General features: G+C 34.6%; 1 protein-coding gene and 1 non-coding gene across 2 annotated transcripts; one reads left to right on the top strand and one right to left on the bottom strand.

The window, feature by feature from the left end:
- Positions 1 to 8,562: 8,562 nt before the first annotated feature.
- Positions 8,563 to 9,222, bottom strand: LOC145100450 (high mobility group B protein 3-like). The gene is made up of 4 exons (XM_079037718.1): positions 9,176 to 9,222; positions 8,939 to 9,028; positions 8,791 to 8,848; positions 8,563 to 8,659 (listed from the first exon to the last, which is right to left on the bottom strand). Exons 1-4 carry the CDS (start codon positions 9,220 to 9,222, stop codon positions 8,615 to 8,617), a joined length of 240 nt encoding a protein of 79 aa, XP_078893844.1. The 3' UTR covers positions 8,563 to 8,614.
- A 949-nt stretch (positions 9,223 to 10,171) lies between these two features.
- Positions 10,172 to 10,278, top strand: LOC145103474 (small nucleolar RNA R71). Its single transcript, XR_013706566.1, has one exon. It is a non-coding gene; the product is annotated as a small nucleolar RNA R71 (small nucleolar RNA).
- The last annotated feature ends 7,059 nt before the right edge of the window (positions 10,279 to 17,337 follow it).

The raw sequence follows: 17,337 nt of genomic DNA, 5'->3' as shown, positions 1-17,337 counted from the left end.
TATATATACGTTTAGCTCATTTGGAGTTATATATTTTTGTCTTATGCTCAAGCTGAACAATTAGATTGAAAAATATTAAAAATATAATAAACTAATATGTATTAAAGTTATGATTTTGAATGTGTAATTCATTTAATAATTTAGTGATATATGTGTTAATAGAAGACGCCTTGACAACCTCAAGGAAGTTCATGACTTGGAGTAGAAGGAGAGTCACATCAAAGTTAAAGATGAATTCATAATTTTAACTCACTAAGGTTGTATTATTGAAACGTGCAATCCGTAGATGGTGATTTGATTCACTTTAGGATGACCATGTCATTACATCTGCTTGATGATGATACGATATTTGTGATGCTAACATATGTTTTGTGTTATTGCCATGTTATGACCTAATTGCTATGTTGCTTACACCTTGATGAACTTGATGTATATGACACTGTTTTAAGTTGCTTGATAGAATGATGTATGGAAGTGATTTGATGTGTTGGTTATGAATATATTGCATGTTTAAGTACACACTTATATTGTATGAATTACATGTTTTACTTAATGTATAAATGACATTGTGGGGTTATGCGTAGAGGGTTTGGGTAGTTCATGATCTTTGCCTAAAACCTTATTCGGATCATTGAGGGTGCCTACTAGGTTGAAAGCGTACCTATAGGAAGAGCTATAGCCACAACGGTGATTAGTTGCCGGTCTTTCTGGATGACCGTGTGACACATGGTTTGCGGGCACTTCGGTGTTCGTGGGCTGGAGTGATGTTGGTCCCTCGTTCGCGGCCAGCGCAAACATCACGTGGGAATCGGGAGGTATATCGGTGGAATTGGCACCATTTGTACCGATCCTGAATGGCACCGCGGGGTACTTATACTTTGCAAAGTTGGAGTAGCGAAAGTGGAGTCACGGGGTTGGTGTTTCGGGTGGAAGTCATGAGCCACTTAGAGCATTCGGCTGGCCGTGCACACAAGTAGTGAACAAGGTATTTCTCTTGGGTTAGGTAGTACTAAGGGACACTTTTCTATCAATCGGTTGGATAAATATAATAAAAGGTTTAACATGTAACAAAAAGTTGGTTGCATATTAAAATGTTGAATATATAACAAAGGTTGGTTATTAATAAAAGTTTGAACATGTAACAAAAGGTTGGTTGCATATTAAAAGGTTGAATATATAACAAATGTTGGTTATTAATAAAAGGTTGAATAGTTAAAGGTTGCTTAAATATGATATGTGATTATATATATGCTATGTGGTTGCTTATGTGGTATTTGGTTGATCATATATGTTATATGGTAGAATTGTGGTTAAACATATATGCATGTATGCAGTTAAATAATTATGATATGCGGTTGTTTTCTAAGTGGTATTTGTCTATCATTTTTATGCTTCATCATAAAATGAATGATTGACCCATTTGGGGTTTGTATGTTTTATATGCAACTTTATGAACTCACTCAGCAGGGGTTGACACTTGTGTCTTTTCTCTTTTATGCCTTATTATTGCTGCATGCAGTTTAGAAGATTAGCCATGGTGAGAGGGGTTCTTATGGGTAGTAGTTTTATAGTAACGATACCACTCTTGGACACGTTTTTACTTTAAATTACTTTGCTTACATTTTAAATGGTTTGGAATTATGTTTGAATTTTTGAAGTAACGTTGTGGTTTCGAAAACGTTTTGAATAAAAAAACTAAGTCTTCCGCTAATGTATTATGTTAAATAAATGTTTTAAAAAGAAAAAAAAATGGTAAAAATCACGATGTTACAAATAAAATGAAAACGAAAAGCAAAAAGAAAGCAAACTCTAAGATCGGGTTGCCTCCTGAAAACGCTTCTTTTTGAGGAGTCGTTAGCTGGACCCCTTCCCGCTCTAGGTTTCAGCGGCTTCATCCATCGGGAATTCCTGCTTAATCCTTTGTGCTTTATACTTCGTTTTGTAAGCATGGATTCTTCTCTTATACGCCTTCTTCAACTCCTCCTTTCTTCTTTTGGTATCACTACCTTCAGATTTACGCTTTATCCCCTTACCAGATTTCTTCTTCCTTACGTCTACCATGTGCCCCATCGTGTCAATTCCTCCTTTATCTACCTCGATCGCCTTTTCAATCATCATCTCATCATCACTCAAGGTGGCGACTTCTTCCTCACTTTCTTCATATGCTTGAGAATCCGGTGATTTAAATGTGAATATTTCAAAATTGGTAGAAACTGAAGCGCGAGGTTTTGTTCTTGTGGTTAGCTTGTCCCCTTTTTCTTCTTGACATATCGGGTTTAATCTAGTAGAAAATCTATGTTCTTCAATTTTCAAAACCTTAGCATTCTTTCCATCCTTATTCTCATCAACTTGAATTTTTTCCTTTTTTCAAATTCTTTTCATCAAGTGTTGAGGTTATTTCTTCAAAGTTGTCCTCAACTTCTTCAAGTAACCTTTCCAATTCCTTTAAATCTCCTTGAGCATCAAACTCTTCATCTAAAGAATATTGCTTTTCATTATCTTCTTCCAAAAGTGCTAACTCTTTCTCTAGCAATTCATCACCCAACTCCATTGATGAAGTTTTATCGTCAATCGATTTTTCATGCTCCTCTTCTTGATTAGTGACAAAAGTAACCGAATCATCCCCCACCCTAATTGTAAGTGTTGATTCCCGCATCTCAACTATGGCACATGCGGTATTTAAGAATGGTCTTTCAAGGATGATTGGAATCTTGGGGTCCTTTTCCATGTCCACAACTATGAAGTCAGCAGGAAACACCAACTTATCCATCTTTATTAGAAGGTCTTCACAAACTCCTTTCGGATGAACCACCGTTTTATTAGCTAAATGGATGGTCATGTGGATAGTTTTAAGTTCTGGAAGGTTCAACTTTTTGAAGAAAGAGTAGGGCATAATATTGATACTAGCCCCCGAATCAGCTAATGCCGGAGTAGTAACCAAATTCCCAAATTAGCAAGGTATAGTGATGCTTCCCGGATCACCCATCTTTTCTGGAAGTTCATCCAACACTATTTCTAAAACTTCTTACATGTTCTTTCTGTTTGTGAGAAGCTCTTTAAGCAAGGATGCATACTTTGGCGTGTGAAGGAGTGTTTCAACAAACGGGTTGTTCACTTGAAGTGCCCTTAGATGATCTTTGATCTTCTTACACTCTTGTATCTGCTTATTCTGAATGGCTTGGCCAGGAAATGGTAATCGTGGCAGATATGGCTTTAAATATGAAGTATTTTTGCTGGTAGGCCGCGGACTCATCGAGTCCATTTTATGTACTCGTCGAGTCGATGTCACAGTTTGCGATTCTGGACTTGTTTCTTCATCTTCAAGCTCCATTTTTGCTTCCACTTCCTGGATTGGATTCAGAGGATAAAAATTATTTTCAGAGCTTGTTGTTATCACATTCACATGTGGTATTCTCGGGTTCTTTTCAGGATTACTTGGAAGTTCACCCGTTGCTCTTTGGTTGACTTGTTGTGCGAGTTGGCCTATTTGTTTCTCAATATTAAGAATGGAGGCTTGCTGGTTTCTCATTAACGCTTGTTACTCCTTCATCATGAGTTGTTGTTCTCTTATTGCAACATCGGTTTCGTTGTGTCTTTTCTCAGACGCAGCTACAAGTCTTGTGAGCATATCTTCAAAATCTACCTTCTTCTCTTGCACTGGTTCCTCTTTTTGGAAAAAACCCCTTGTCTTCATTTTATATTTGTCCTCCTTAGCCTTTTTGTACTCATCATAAGGTAGCCATTCTCTCTTTGGTTTCCGCCAATCTTCATCGTATTTATCGCCACTCGAGTAACACACTTGCGCCTTCCAGTTCCCATTCTCATTAAGATCGAAATCCCTTGTAAGGTGAGGAGCGTTATAATTTTCACACCCCACTCTAATGGCATGGATGGATTGGTCCATCTTAGTCATCCTTGGCTCCATATTCTCCAATTTGGCCATCACAACTGCCATGCTATCATTCACAGAGTTCACCACCCCTCGAGTCGAGTCATGCCTTGGGTTATGATATTCTCTAGAGTGCTTAGAGAATTCTTCAATGAGTCTTTTAACTTCATCTAAATTTTTCTTCGTTAAAGGGCCTTGAGAGTCGAGTAATTGTCTATTAGTGACATTTACTCCATCCACTACTAGAAAAAAGGCCTTTTACGACGCTCATTGCGCGTCGTAAAACGCTCAGACGACGCGCAAATGCGTGTCAAGGAAGGCCCTGTCATAAAGAGAGACGACGCGCATTTACGACGCGCGGTTACGACACGCAATGCGTATCAAGGAAGGCCCTGTCATAAAGGAAGACGACATGCATTCGCGTGTCGTAACCTTACGACGCGTGTGTTAATGACACGCAATGCGTATCAAGAAAGCCCCTGTCAAGAAAGGCCATGTCATAAATGAAGATGACATACATTTTTGCGTATCGTAAATTTAAATGTTTAAAAAAAATAAATTTATATATTTATTAATTTTTAAATTAAATTTTCATTTAATTTCTTATAATAGAAATAAAATACCATATACAAAAAATACAATCCATTGCATAATATAAAATAAATTGCACAAATTATAATGTCATACAAAGAATCATTCAAATGTTAAACAAAAATAATACATTGCTAACATGTGTTATACATTCCTATAAAACTAACAAATAATCATACAACTCTGTTTCTTACTGGAAAGGAATGCCAAACATGATTACAAGTCTCCCTTAATCTTGATTATAATCAAATGTATCTTTAATTCTTTATATAAATGAAGCTTAAATGATGTCTTTAAATAATGAACACAATAAATGTTATAAACCTTTTGAGGCCCCATAACATCAGGATCTGAGTTTTCTATTTCAACTGCAGGACTACCGTTAGTTTAAGGATCACTTTTTGGACGCTTTTTCTTCTGCATACATTAACAAACATGTTAACTTTCAAGAAATATATTTAGTTTTTAGGCTCATAGTGGCATGCATATAGCTAAGGTGAGAGAAAGGTATACATACAGCTAGTAAGACATCCAGATTATCCATAACAGGTGGTTTCAAATTTTCATAATCAACTGCATTGTAAGATAACATGAACACAAGAAAGGTAATCAAAGGTTAAAATATTACATATTTACATGTTAAAAGTGTAAAGAAAAGATGATGTGGTTACACAGCTTACCATCAGAATTTAAGAGGTCGCTACTTAATGTGTGTCCTACTTGTGCCATAGAAATCAACTACAATCACCACACACACCGAAAAGGGTCATGTATACAGAAATGGTGGATAGAAGAGAAAGAAGATAAAGCTAAAAAACTACCTGCATTGTAGTAATAAACTCTTTGAAGCCAAGAAAGCCTTGTCGTCTAGAATCTGCAATTGCCCATACCTTAAGAAGTAGTATGAACAGGCGTAGAGAAATAGTTAGGACATATTGGGATTAAAAGAGTAGAAAAGCAGAAAGAGAACTATAAGCTAACTTCTGTGCCCTTATGAGCACACTTAGCAATCAAATTAATGATCAAAACTTGAGGAGGTAAAACACTATCTAAAAAATAAATAATCATTTATTTAGAGAGTTAAATGCAAAAAATAGTAACATACTCTTATTGATTTGTTCTAAAATCAAGAAATTCCTATGGTTTTGGTCCTAAGAAAGTTGAAATGACTATTTTTCCCTTTTACTTTTAATTAATAAAATATTAAAACAAATATGAAAAAACATAAAAAAAATAAATTAAAAGGGCAAAACAGTCATTTCAAATCTTTCAGGGACCAAAACCAATTTTGTAGTTTTGTCAACAAAAAAATAGTAATTTTTATCATTTAAAACTTCAATTCAAAAACACTTAACCTCTATTCAGCATCACTTCTAGGTAGAAGGGTAAAATGGTCATTTACTCAATAAATAACCAGTCTATATGTTCATTCATTACTTTCAAGAGACAGATATCATTTATCCATCCAGAAATTTAACAGAAAAAAATTAAAAAAAGAAAAAAAAAAAGAAGAAAGCTCTTACCTGTTATGCAAAGGACCATACCATTAAGCAACAACCATCCCTCATGGCCATTCCTTGAGAAGAATTGATAGATATAATGTGGAGATATTGCCTTGAAAATAGAAGGGTAATGATATATGATGTTGTAAATTCCAATAAAAGGAGTAGTCAATGTCCATGCACCCATAATAGGTGAGAACAAAAAGCTCGCTCTTGCAGTTCCAAATTTTTGAACCAAAAAACAGAACAACAAGAACTAATGCAGACAGAGCTTCCACTAGAGCTGAAAAGTAAAAAAAACATAAAAAAAATATGACAAGATCTTTATAAATGTAGTTGAATAAACAAAAATTAGAGGAATGATGCACAGATGATGATGAAGCAGAGACAAATAAGAAAGTAGATTCAAAGAAGAAAGGATGGTTTTCATCCATGTTCCAAAGGTTAGTTTATAACTCGTATTTTTTTTTTCATTTTTAGCATTTTTAATGGTCATTTAGTCTCGTTTAGATGGTCTATTCAGTCTAGAAAGGCAACACTCCTTATGTTGTAACAGAGTTGGAAAGTCAATAAATCTTGCCAAGGTATAAAAAAATATTAAAAATTGAATCTTAGCATACAAAAAACAAAAAAATAATATGTGAAATGTTGTGTGCATAATCTGGTAAATATATATCATCAAGGATATTAATTATTATTTATTAAAATCAAATAAATCATTTTAAAAGCAAAAAGTAGGCTACTTACCACATTTTCTGGAAGAGATGTTGTAACAGACTTTCCAATATCTGATGCAGCCATAAGTTCATCAGGAGGAGGCTTTTCCTTAAAGACATCCCTACCCTTGGTTGCATCATCAGGTTCCTCTGGTTCTCTTCGGCTATTTTTATTTTTATAACATATGAACAATCATAAATATATGATTTTACTTTTACACAAAATAATATATATATATATATATATATATATATATATATATATATATATACCTGAACAAATAGATTCTGTGTTTCTTAAAAGCACAGCATAACAAAGTAGGATCTGTCATGGGATCTTTGCTTTCATTCACATTTACAGCAGCAGCAGGAATTTTTCGCACTTTTTTACTGCTTTGATCACCTTGATACAAAGCAATTCTTAAAAACCTGTCATTATTTTCCACCTTCCCTAATATTCTGGAAACTTTGTTTGTGTGCAGATTTACAATCTATCACCAATTTATGAATAAACATTAGAAAATAAAATCTTCGGATTACTGCATACACCTTAGAATTTGACAAAAACAAAATGGCATAAGGTAAAATTTCTTACTTTAATACCAAAGAGAGTTGGATAAATAATGAAATTAGAGATTTCATCAAATAGTGCATTTGGCTGTGGGACATTTTCTGTTTTTTCAATTTCTCTTTCAACTGCCATTCTTCTCCCAAAATCAATAGCTTCTAATCGATACAAAGGAACATCGCTTCTTTGAAGATCTTGAGCATTCTAAACAAACCAAAGTTAGGTTAAATCTTCAGAATAGTTAAGGATATATATGTTTAAATGTCATGAAACTAAGGGAAAAAGAGTAAATTTACTTACCTCAAGTGATTCATCATAGACACGTCTTAGTTTACCAGTTCTATACCAAAATATACGTATTCTTCGATCTGGTGATGTGATTGCAAATTCTTTGAAGATCTTGAGCATTCTAAACAAACCAAAGTTAGGTTAAATCTTCAGAATAGTTAAGGATATATACGTTTAAATGTCATGAAACTGAGGGCAAAAGAGTAAATTTACTTACCTCAAGTGATTCATCATAGACACGTCTTAGTTTACCAGTTCTATACCAAAATATACGTATTCTTCGATCTGGTGATGTGATTGCAAATTCTTTAATTTCATCATCAAAAAAATTAAGTTTTTTTAATTAAAATATGTTGATATTGAATGTTAGATACCTGTTCAGAATCACCCCACTGGCGGAAAGCAGAAAAGGATTGCAAACGAGTTCAAATATACTGGCCACCAACTGTGAGCCCAGGTCCCTCTACAATGAGAAAGAAAAATAGTAAATGAAAATGAAAATAGATTTATTATTTGTCTTATAAAAAAAAGATTTACCTGAGCCACATCATTCAAAAACCCCTCATGCACAAGACCACTGATGACCTCCATTTTTGATGTGACCTTCCTTGAAAAAAGATAATAGAAAAATTAAGATTGTAAAAGTTTAACAAGAATCATGTATATGAGATACATCAAGATTGCATATGAAAGTGAATACGTGAGATCATGGGACAATATATAGTTAGATATTTATAAAATAACCAAAAAAAAGTCGTTACTCTTTATGCAACACAAAACACACCTGGTTAGGCAATGCTCTTAGAGAAATGATCAATTCAGCAGGATGATCATCTCCGTCTCTACCTGCACGTACCTTTCCAGGTGTAGCATCTAAAACCCAAACCTTAAAAAATAATAACAACATCTTATAATATTATTTATCCAGACATCACTTAATGACAAGAAACAAAACAGGGCCTTACTCTTACAGGCCTTGCAAGTGGCTTTGCAGCTTGTTCGACCATGCTCGGTGAAACTGGATCATAATAATAAGTATGAAAACCAAGGAAAGAGAGCACTAGTATAGTTTTAACTTCCATTTTGCCCCACCAGCTTTACCAACCTGATAATTATACACAAGTGAAATCCAAATCAAAATCTAAAAACACAAACTCAACTCAATCTAGATACAGAATACTTGAAACAAAGCTTAAGAAGTTTCGATGACAAAAGGCAAAAAGGAAGATCACTTACAGCAGCAACAGATTTGTTGTCAGGGTGATCTTCTTTGAATTGCTTTCTAAAGTCCTCCCTTTATAACATTAACAGGAGGAAAAATATTTAAACTTTGGAAATGGAAGTAAAACATGAAGGTAGTGATAAACGAAGAACAGCTACTAACATGAACACAAAGAAGGCGCTAGCGGGTCTCTTGGGTTTATTGGGATCCTTAGCTGCTTTCCCCTTGGCTGCAGTCTTCTTTACATCCAACCTAAAATTACAACAAACAATTGTTAAAAAGTACCGAAATCATGATCCTGAGGAAGAACAAAAACCTAATTTCATTGAAGATGAAAAAAAATACAACATTAAACCCTAGCAGATGGTATGTTTTAAACATAGTTAGATTAAATCGTACTTGGTATCGGCTTTCCTCGTAGCACCACTTGATTTGCTTCCTTTCATCGTTTGATCCTGAATGAAACAACCGAAACAACAAACTAGGTCAAAAATCAAAGCGAAAATGGTTGTAAATGAAAAAAATTAGAGTCGACATCAAGGAAAAAGAGGAAGAAAACATACCTAGTTAGCAAAAAATCTAGGGTTAGGGTTTGATTCGTTTGCGATTGGGGGATACTGGGGTAAGGAAATCGACTTATAAATGGCTACGATACGTCGGCAATAGAACTATTTGGGCGGGAAGATTTTCATTCCAAGAGGGCTTGATTATGTTCATGATTTTGGGCCCATTTTGGATAAAACAATGGGGCTTCATTGGTGGCCGTGGTGAACCAGAGAGAAGACGAGGGGTGGTGGGTGTCTAGGTTGTTGTTGAACAGTAGGGGTAGAGAGAGAGAGATAGAGAGAGAGAGAGAGAGACTTACAGTTGGTCGTGTATTACCTGCATCAAATTGAAATTAAGGGAATGTTGATAGGGCGGAGGTGGTGAATGAGATGTTTGGTGATACTGATAAGAAGGAGATCAAGTAGAGATCCGATGAACGAGATGTTTGATGATACTGAAGATGAAGATGACGGACCTAGGGCTTTTTCTTGCTAAGTATAAGAGGCGGGGGGATTAATTTTGGGATTCAATAGGCGGGGGTAATTTTCGTCGATTTCATTTCCCGCCTAAAACGCGTGTTTCACTTAAAATTATAAAGCGACACATTCACATGACGCACATTTTATGAAAGGTGCCCTCCGCATTTCTTTTTTTTTTCTTTTCTGACACTAATTTTAGGGCGCGCAAAAATGTGTGCCCACTATCCTTCAAATTTTGCAAAACTGACATTATCTTTTAGGGCACTTACAAATGTGCGTCGTCTATCAGCGAGTGTCATTGTTTGCGCGTCATTAAAGGGCTATTTTCTTGTAGTGATCATAGAAGTTTGACACTTCTTATTGCACATTGATGTCATTTTGTGGGCAATTTCTTAATAGACCTTTGTAGCGCTCCCATGCTTCGAATAAAGACTCTCCCGCTTGTTGCTCAAAATTAGCAATGGCCTTCTTGAGTTTAGAAATTTTAGATGGTGGAAAAAATTGTTCCAGAAACTCCTCACGCATCTTAGCCCATGTAGTAATCTCTCTCGGTGGTAGTGCTTTTAACCAATCCTTAGCATCCCCTTTAAAAGTAACATGGAGCATCCTCAATAACACCGTCTCTAGGTACATTTGGAATGTTGAAGTAGTCGGCTATGTCGTTAACTTCATCAAGGTGCTTGTATGCATCTTCATAATCCTTTTCGGTGAAAGGAATCTCCTTCAATGCAGTAAGGATGTGCCCCTTAAGTTCAAAAGTGGTAGTGGCGGGTATGGCGGGTTGCACAAGCCTCAGACCGGTATCGTCTCGAATCCTCTTTTTGTATGCCTCCATCAAGAGGTCGGCAATGTTGGCCATGATGTTTTCGGGTTCTTCTTCGTGATCACTCTCTTCAAAATCGGTAACGCTTTCCTCCTTCTCGGTATCATACTTGGTGTCTTCTTTTGAGTTGTTGGATTCCCCCACTTTCTTTCCCTTCTTCTTGCCAAAAACTAATTTAAGACTCTTGAAATGTGACTTCTTCGGAGTATCTTCTTCGGTCTTGTCCTTGTTCTTGCGAAACGATGATTCTAGGTTTTCAAGTGGGGGAATCAAGGATGAATTTGATCCACGGGTCATAAAAAAATTGCAATAAACAGAAGAACACATGTAAAAAGAATAAAATAAACTAAAAAACAAAACTGGAAAATTGCCTTGGGCTCGTCGAGTCGGTGCGAACGGATTCGGCGAGTTCAAGGGTAAAACAAACAAAATTTTAAAACGAAATTTCTAAAAGAAAAGAAACTAAAACTTAAATCTAATTAAAACTTTGCCAAAAGCAGTAACTTTGTGCAAGAAAATCTTACACAAATGATTGATAACACTAGCAATTAAAATTAATTTAGAACCGTTCCCCGGCAACGGCGCCAAAAACTTGATATGTGTTGAATGCACTAGTTTTAATCCTACTTTTTAATATAAATTAGACACACAAAAGGCAGTGAACCTGTCGATTGGGGGTATAGTTTAGCTAGCAGGGTATCGAACCCAGGGAACTACAATTAAGCTAATTACTAATATTATCTAAAAACAAGCAATAAAAGAAAGGATTTTCTCTAGTTTTGCAAGACTAGAAACTTAAGTACTTAACCAATACTCAACTAAGAAACTAACAACTAAGCAAATGAAAATCAACTAAATTCAATAATGAGAAAGACTTATGTTTAGGTTTTGAATCGTTTATTCATATGGTTGATTTTATGACAAGTGCAATGGATTAATTAGCATTGGCTACCGATTAGTGTGATTAGGTTCACGTTCGCTGTTACTAATCCTTAGAAAACAAATCAATCTAAGCAGTGATCAAGTGATTAAATTAATAGATTTTCTAGTTTATTGATTCGGGTTAACTAAGACTTGTAGTAGTTAATCAAATTACTAATTCAATTAACCTCTTGCTGATGGTTCATCTCACAAGGCTTACACATTAATTTTCCTATTTTCTAGTTAACCTTAGTTTCAATTTTGCTATTCCTAGGCATATAACAATGTTTTCACATAAATGATATGAGATCAGCAATTAAGAGATGTTCATGTAGCTTAATATACTTGTTAATTAACAGAAAATAGTTGTAATTAACACATAAGGATCTTTAACAAGCTTAACAAAACAAAATAACAAAATTAAATTAATCCAATCATAAAATCAAACCATATCCATAAAGTTATCTATCTTAAACAGAAGTTATCAGTTTTTAGCTCATAATTAAAGCAGAAAACAACTCAAAAACTAAATCAATTGATGGAAACATAGTTTAAACAAAATATTAGGTAAAGAGTACACTTGATTTGCCTTGATCTCCCCAAAATCGAATGATTAGACTTGATCTTTGAGTTCTAGAGCTTCAGTAGCAACTTGAATCGCAATTTTATCCCCAAGGGTTCTAGATAGAAGTCCTAAATTTGTGAATTAAAGTCCCTTATATAGTTTCTGAAAACAGGGGCTACTCGTCGAGTCCATAGACCAACCCGGCGAGTCCACCACTTAATATCCATATATGATAAAGACTCTTGTTTGTTCGCGAATCTTCGAGCCTACTCGGCGAGTAGGCACCCAACTCGCCGAGTTCTTCAGGGTTTTTTTTTCTTTCTTCTTTCTTCAATTCTTGAGCTTCCTATCGCCTTTTCTGCTTCCTTTTGCTTCCGAGCTCATCTTTTAGGCTACAAATACATTTTAAACATATTTAAGTACCTTTTGTTCATAATTTGCAATAAAATAGCCAAAAAGTATTAAGATTTAACACAAAATATATGACTAATTATGCACATATCATGAGTTCAACATTTCGAATGAATTGATTGAAAGCATTTGCACTAAGTGGGCACAAGACAAAATTTCTACGCTATTCCAGTTGGCGAACCACGTTAAAGTCACCCATAAAAATCCAAGTAGTTGATTTAGAAATATTCAATGTTAACAACTCATCCCATAATTGTCTTTGATTTATAACACGCCGATTGAGGACCATAGATGTTTACAATGCCAGTGAGACCATTAATGCCAACAAAATTACCCAGTGTCACAATGAAGTACCTGGATTTAATAGTCTCAACTAACGAAAACATTTTACTATCCCATATAGACACAAGACCACCGGATCTTCCCATGGTGAAAACCTACTCAAATCTACGATCAAGATCACCCCAACAGCTCGCAGCATTGAGAGGTGGGGAAGACTCTCCCAATTTGGACTCTTGAATACCGATCATACATAAATTATGCTCACTCTGAAGCCTACGAACCCAGTCAACCTTGTGATTCATTATCGTATTATTTGGAAGAAAATATCCCAGAAGACATACGGGTTATCGACATCAACCTCAAAGCCCAACATGTTGCCTATCTCAACCGTGTTTCTAATTTCCGATGACGAGGATGGGGAATCAACATCCGTGTCTGAGAGAAGTACTTGGGTAGGGACTGGGAATCTATTAAGATCAATGGAAACCTGAAGTGTAGGAGAGTCCGAAAAATCAATGGGAGCAACAACGACATTCCTTAAGACTCCTCTTCTTTTTTCCTGGGCACTATCAAAGATTAAATCAGGCCCACACACCTAATTATCATTTAAACCCAAGTTGTTTAGGAAGGGTCCAAAGCAACCAAACTTAGCCAGGTTATCCATAAGCCTATTTGACATATCCTTCGGTCCCACATTCACATTCTCCGCACCAATAAAGGAGAATTCATTAATTAGGTCTATGCGCAACACAACATTAATACCCTCATTATTGTTAAGAATTTCGATCTCCGCCTCTGATTTCCCATTCACACCATTTCCAACACTCAAACCTTGGAGTTCCCCATGTATGTCACTTCCGTCTCCCCGATCACAATCGTCCATTACTGCGCCACCGATGATGATGTCACCTCCAGGGACCGGGCGTGGTCGGATGTATTTGATGTCAAGTTCTCCAAGTTTGATTCCTTGACCGCTTCAACATCAGTGGATCTAATCTCACCATCCTCCAACCTTATGTCATAATGCCCAGCAGGAATGGTATCAGAAATATCATCCTGTCCATCATCTTTATTGTCGTCGTCCCCATCGTCATCGGATGATGAATTCTCATCTCGTGGATATCTTTGTGACTTAAATAGAGCTCAGTCAATATCTACTTGTGATATTCCAATTTTTATGATTTTTCCATTAACTTCCACCAAAGGCTCACCAGAGATACTCGATAGTGAAGATGCTAGAATGCCAACTTTACCAAATGAGAGGTTCACAATTGATCGATCCACCATAAATGGAACAACCACCCGACCAAAGGACTCTGCAATTGATGTGAAATTTTCCTTAGACCATAATTCTGGTGGGAGACCCGAAATTTTTATCCAACCAATTATATCGAAATTGAATTTCGCAATGTCACCACTATCAACTCTACCAAACCATTCCACAATGTCACTGCGATTGAAATCCACCTCACTTACTCTTGGCTTCATCATCATATGATAACCAATATTTATTTACTTTTATTTCAATTTTATCTATTTGTTAAAAACTAGTTATGAGATACGTGTCTTATATGGGTTTATTAAAAACATTAAATATAAAAGTCTAAACATTTAGAAACTTTGAGTTTATAACGAAAATAAGAAAAATATTGAATCACTGAAATTGAAATGCTTATTTTTGTTTTATATTAAAGGAATAATTTAAATGAATAAACAAAATAAATAATTGGTTTTAATTTAGAAATTTTAAAAGTAAAGGAAATTTGCATTAGTTAAGTTGATATCAATTTATTATTAATTTTATTACAATTATTACATTTAAATATTATGTGAAATTTAATAAAATAAAAAAACTATAAAATGACATATGGAAAAATGAATAAGAGTGTGACATGTGGCAAACAAGATTTTTATTTATTAGAGTAGATGGGTTTACTTTATAAAAGTCTCAATATTTTAAAAAAATTACGATTATATCCCAATTTTTTGTATATAAAAACTAAGAAAATGGTAGTTTTATTCAAATTAACCATTTTTCTTCCACTAACCCCCTTCTAGCCGGTTTCATACGATGATGAAGCCAAGAGTAAGTGAGGTGGATTAGGTGGGTGTTGAGTTAAAGCAACCTCATTAATTTAGGGTTTTTACTCCCCCTTTCTCACATTAAATTAACTTGCTTCCTCTCTTGTTTTGTCCATCTCCTTAAACAAAGGGTTTTTACCATTGCAGAAGACATAGCCATCGGTCCATAATCACATGATTTTAGATAATGAGAAGTTATTTTGTTACATTATCTTCATATTTGTGTTCTATTTTTATTTTTAATGGTCAATCTTCCGATACGTGTATACAATAGAAGAGCTTCATGATTTGGACCCATGAATCTCCAATTTGATAAATATTTTATAAGGAAACCAATTTCTAGAAACAAGTTTCTTAAAACTCCATGTAAAGAAAATGGTGAAGAAATTATATTGTCTAACAAAGATGAAGAGAACATAGATGAGGATGTTGAACATGAAGACAATGAAGTATAGATTGGGGAAGAAAATGATACCGATACTGATGATCAATTCGACTATTCCACCCGCAATACCAAGTTGCAATGGAACGTGATGAAACTGGTGCATGGAGAGAGGTATGAATTCCCACATCAATTAAAATTGTGTTTAACCATTTATTCCATAAGTAAGGATTATAAGATTTGTTTCAAGAAGTGTGATAGTGTTAGACTAGTGGCTAATGTGCTAGTAATCCCAAAAAAACATTAATGTTATTTCATGGTTAGGGCCTCCTAGATGAACATTGAGAGATCATTCCAAGTAAAAAAGCTTGTTGATCTTCATACACGTGTTAGGAATTTTAATAATTCAAATCTTATGAATCCAAACTAGTTAGCAAGGTAATTTGTGAAGGATTTGATCAGGAAACCAAACCTAAAATGCAACGAAATGCATGTTGTTATACTAAGTAAATTTCATTACAAGGTTTCATAGTCAAAGTGTTAGAGAGCAAGGTGCAGGGAGTTGTCACTAATATATGGAAAATTGAGTGACCATTATGCAATAGTATGGGATTATGGGCTTGAATTGTTGAGATCCAATCCAGGTAAATATAGTTAGGAATTTTGTTATTGTAAACCCTAATCAAACCACAACTTTGCATAGAATCTACATTTATTTTAATTCAATCAAAAAAGGATGGAAAAGAGGATGGCATAGGGTAATTGGGGTAGACAGTATTGTAAAAATCCCGACTAGGTCCTGATTAATCTACGAATAATTCCTAGGCGCTACCCGACCGACTAGAGGGCACCTTACCCATTTTATCTATGCCTACACAATGCATGAAGAGGTCAAAAAACAATGAATTAGCAATTTATCATATTAACATACATTTTTAGTGATATTTGCGAACTTTGTTATGATATTAGTCATATTTATTTTTTAAAAGTCAAGAAATTAGCAATTTATGGTCCCCGATTAATCCATGTCTAGCCGATTAATCTCTTAAACCTAGTCCACTGACTAGATAACATCGAACGTTTTTTACAACTGTGGGGCTAGATGGTTCTTTTTTTAAGGAAAGAATTGAGAATATGATATTATCAAAGTACAATTATTAGGAAATAATGAATTGTATTGGTTTAAATGAACCTGAGTTGAATGATTTTGAAGATGTAAAAAGATGTAGCAGTGGAGATTGAGTTTTCTATCATGAGTAATGTGTTAATCTGCTTTTGGAATATATATATATATATATATATATATATATATATATATATATATATATATATATATATATATTGTAATATGATAATATGAATCTGTTATGCTTATTATAAGATGTTGGTATTAAGAGCCAAGATGGGATACAAATTCCAGTCGAGGGCATAAAAGAGACCCAATTTTATGAAAAAGAGGAGGCGTTCAGACATAATAACACTTTTGAAAATGAAAATGCAAGTAGGAGACAATAATGGAAGGGGGATGATAGTAGACACACAATTTAGTCTAGATTATGGTGTTTTCAAACCCTTCTTTTGTTAAGAAGATGCACAAACTTTAAGTAAGGGAAAATGTGACATCCCCTATTTTTCATAACCAAAAAAACTTTTCGTTACGCTTTTAAAATCATATAATATTTGTTTGTGGAAAATCCCAGTACAATAAAACATTTTGCGGGAACTATTTCATTTTATTAAAATGTCTTGTGTGCAAATGTTGTTTTAAAATAACAAAACCATAAGGATGTTATAATCAATACATAAGATAGGTACAATGTAAAGATCAAATGGTCCAGAAAAAATATTGTAGGCTATACTCTTTAATCACTCGACATCCTATTCAGTTCCAACAGTCTTAACGCCGCTACCTGTGATGCATATAGTTTGAGTGGGCTAGATTTGGAAAACCTGGTGAGATACATATGGTTTTCAATCCCACAATCTTATTATGATAATAAGACATATTTAATAAACCTGAATAACCATCTGTTATCAACAATATATCATATAACATAGATATCTATAAAA

The sequence above is a fragment of the Lactuca serriola genome, chromosome 4, assembly GCF_051521515.1.
Source record: "Lactuca serriola cultivar US96UC23 chromosome 4, Lser_US96UC23_V15, whole genome shotgun sequence".
NCBI classification, from domain to species: Eukaryota; Viridiplantae; Streptophyta; class Magnoliopsida; order Asterales; family Asteraceae; genus Lactuca; species Lactuca serriola.
This window is presented reverse-complemented; position numbering and strand designations above follow the sequence as displayed.

What these genes read in the sequence shown, in the direction of transcription:
- LOC145100450 (XM_079037718.1), bottom strand. Translation starts at nt 9,222, where the DNA reads ATGAAAGGAAGCAAATCAAGTGGTGCTACGAGGAAAGCCGATACCAA. An exon ending in ACGAGGAAAGCCGATACCAA is followed by an intron (nt 9,029 to 9,175) that starts GTACGATTTAAT and finishes TTGTAATTTTAG; the next exon opens with GTTGGATGTAAAGAAGACTG. An exon ending in ACAACAAATCTGTTGCTGCT is followed by an intron (nt 8,660 to 8,790) that starts GTAAGTGATCTT and finishes TATAATTATCAG; the next exon opens with GTTGGTAAAGCTGGTGGGGC.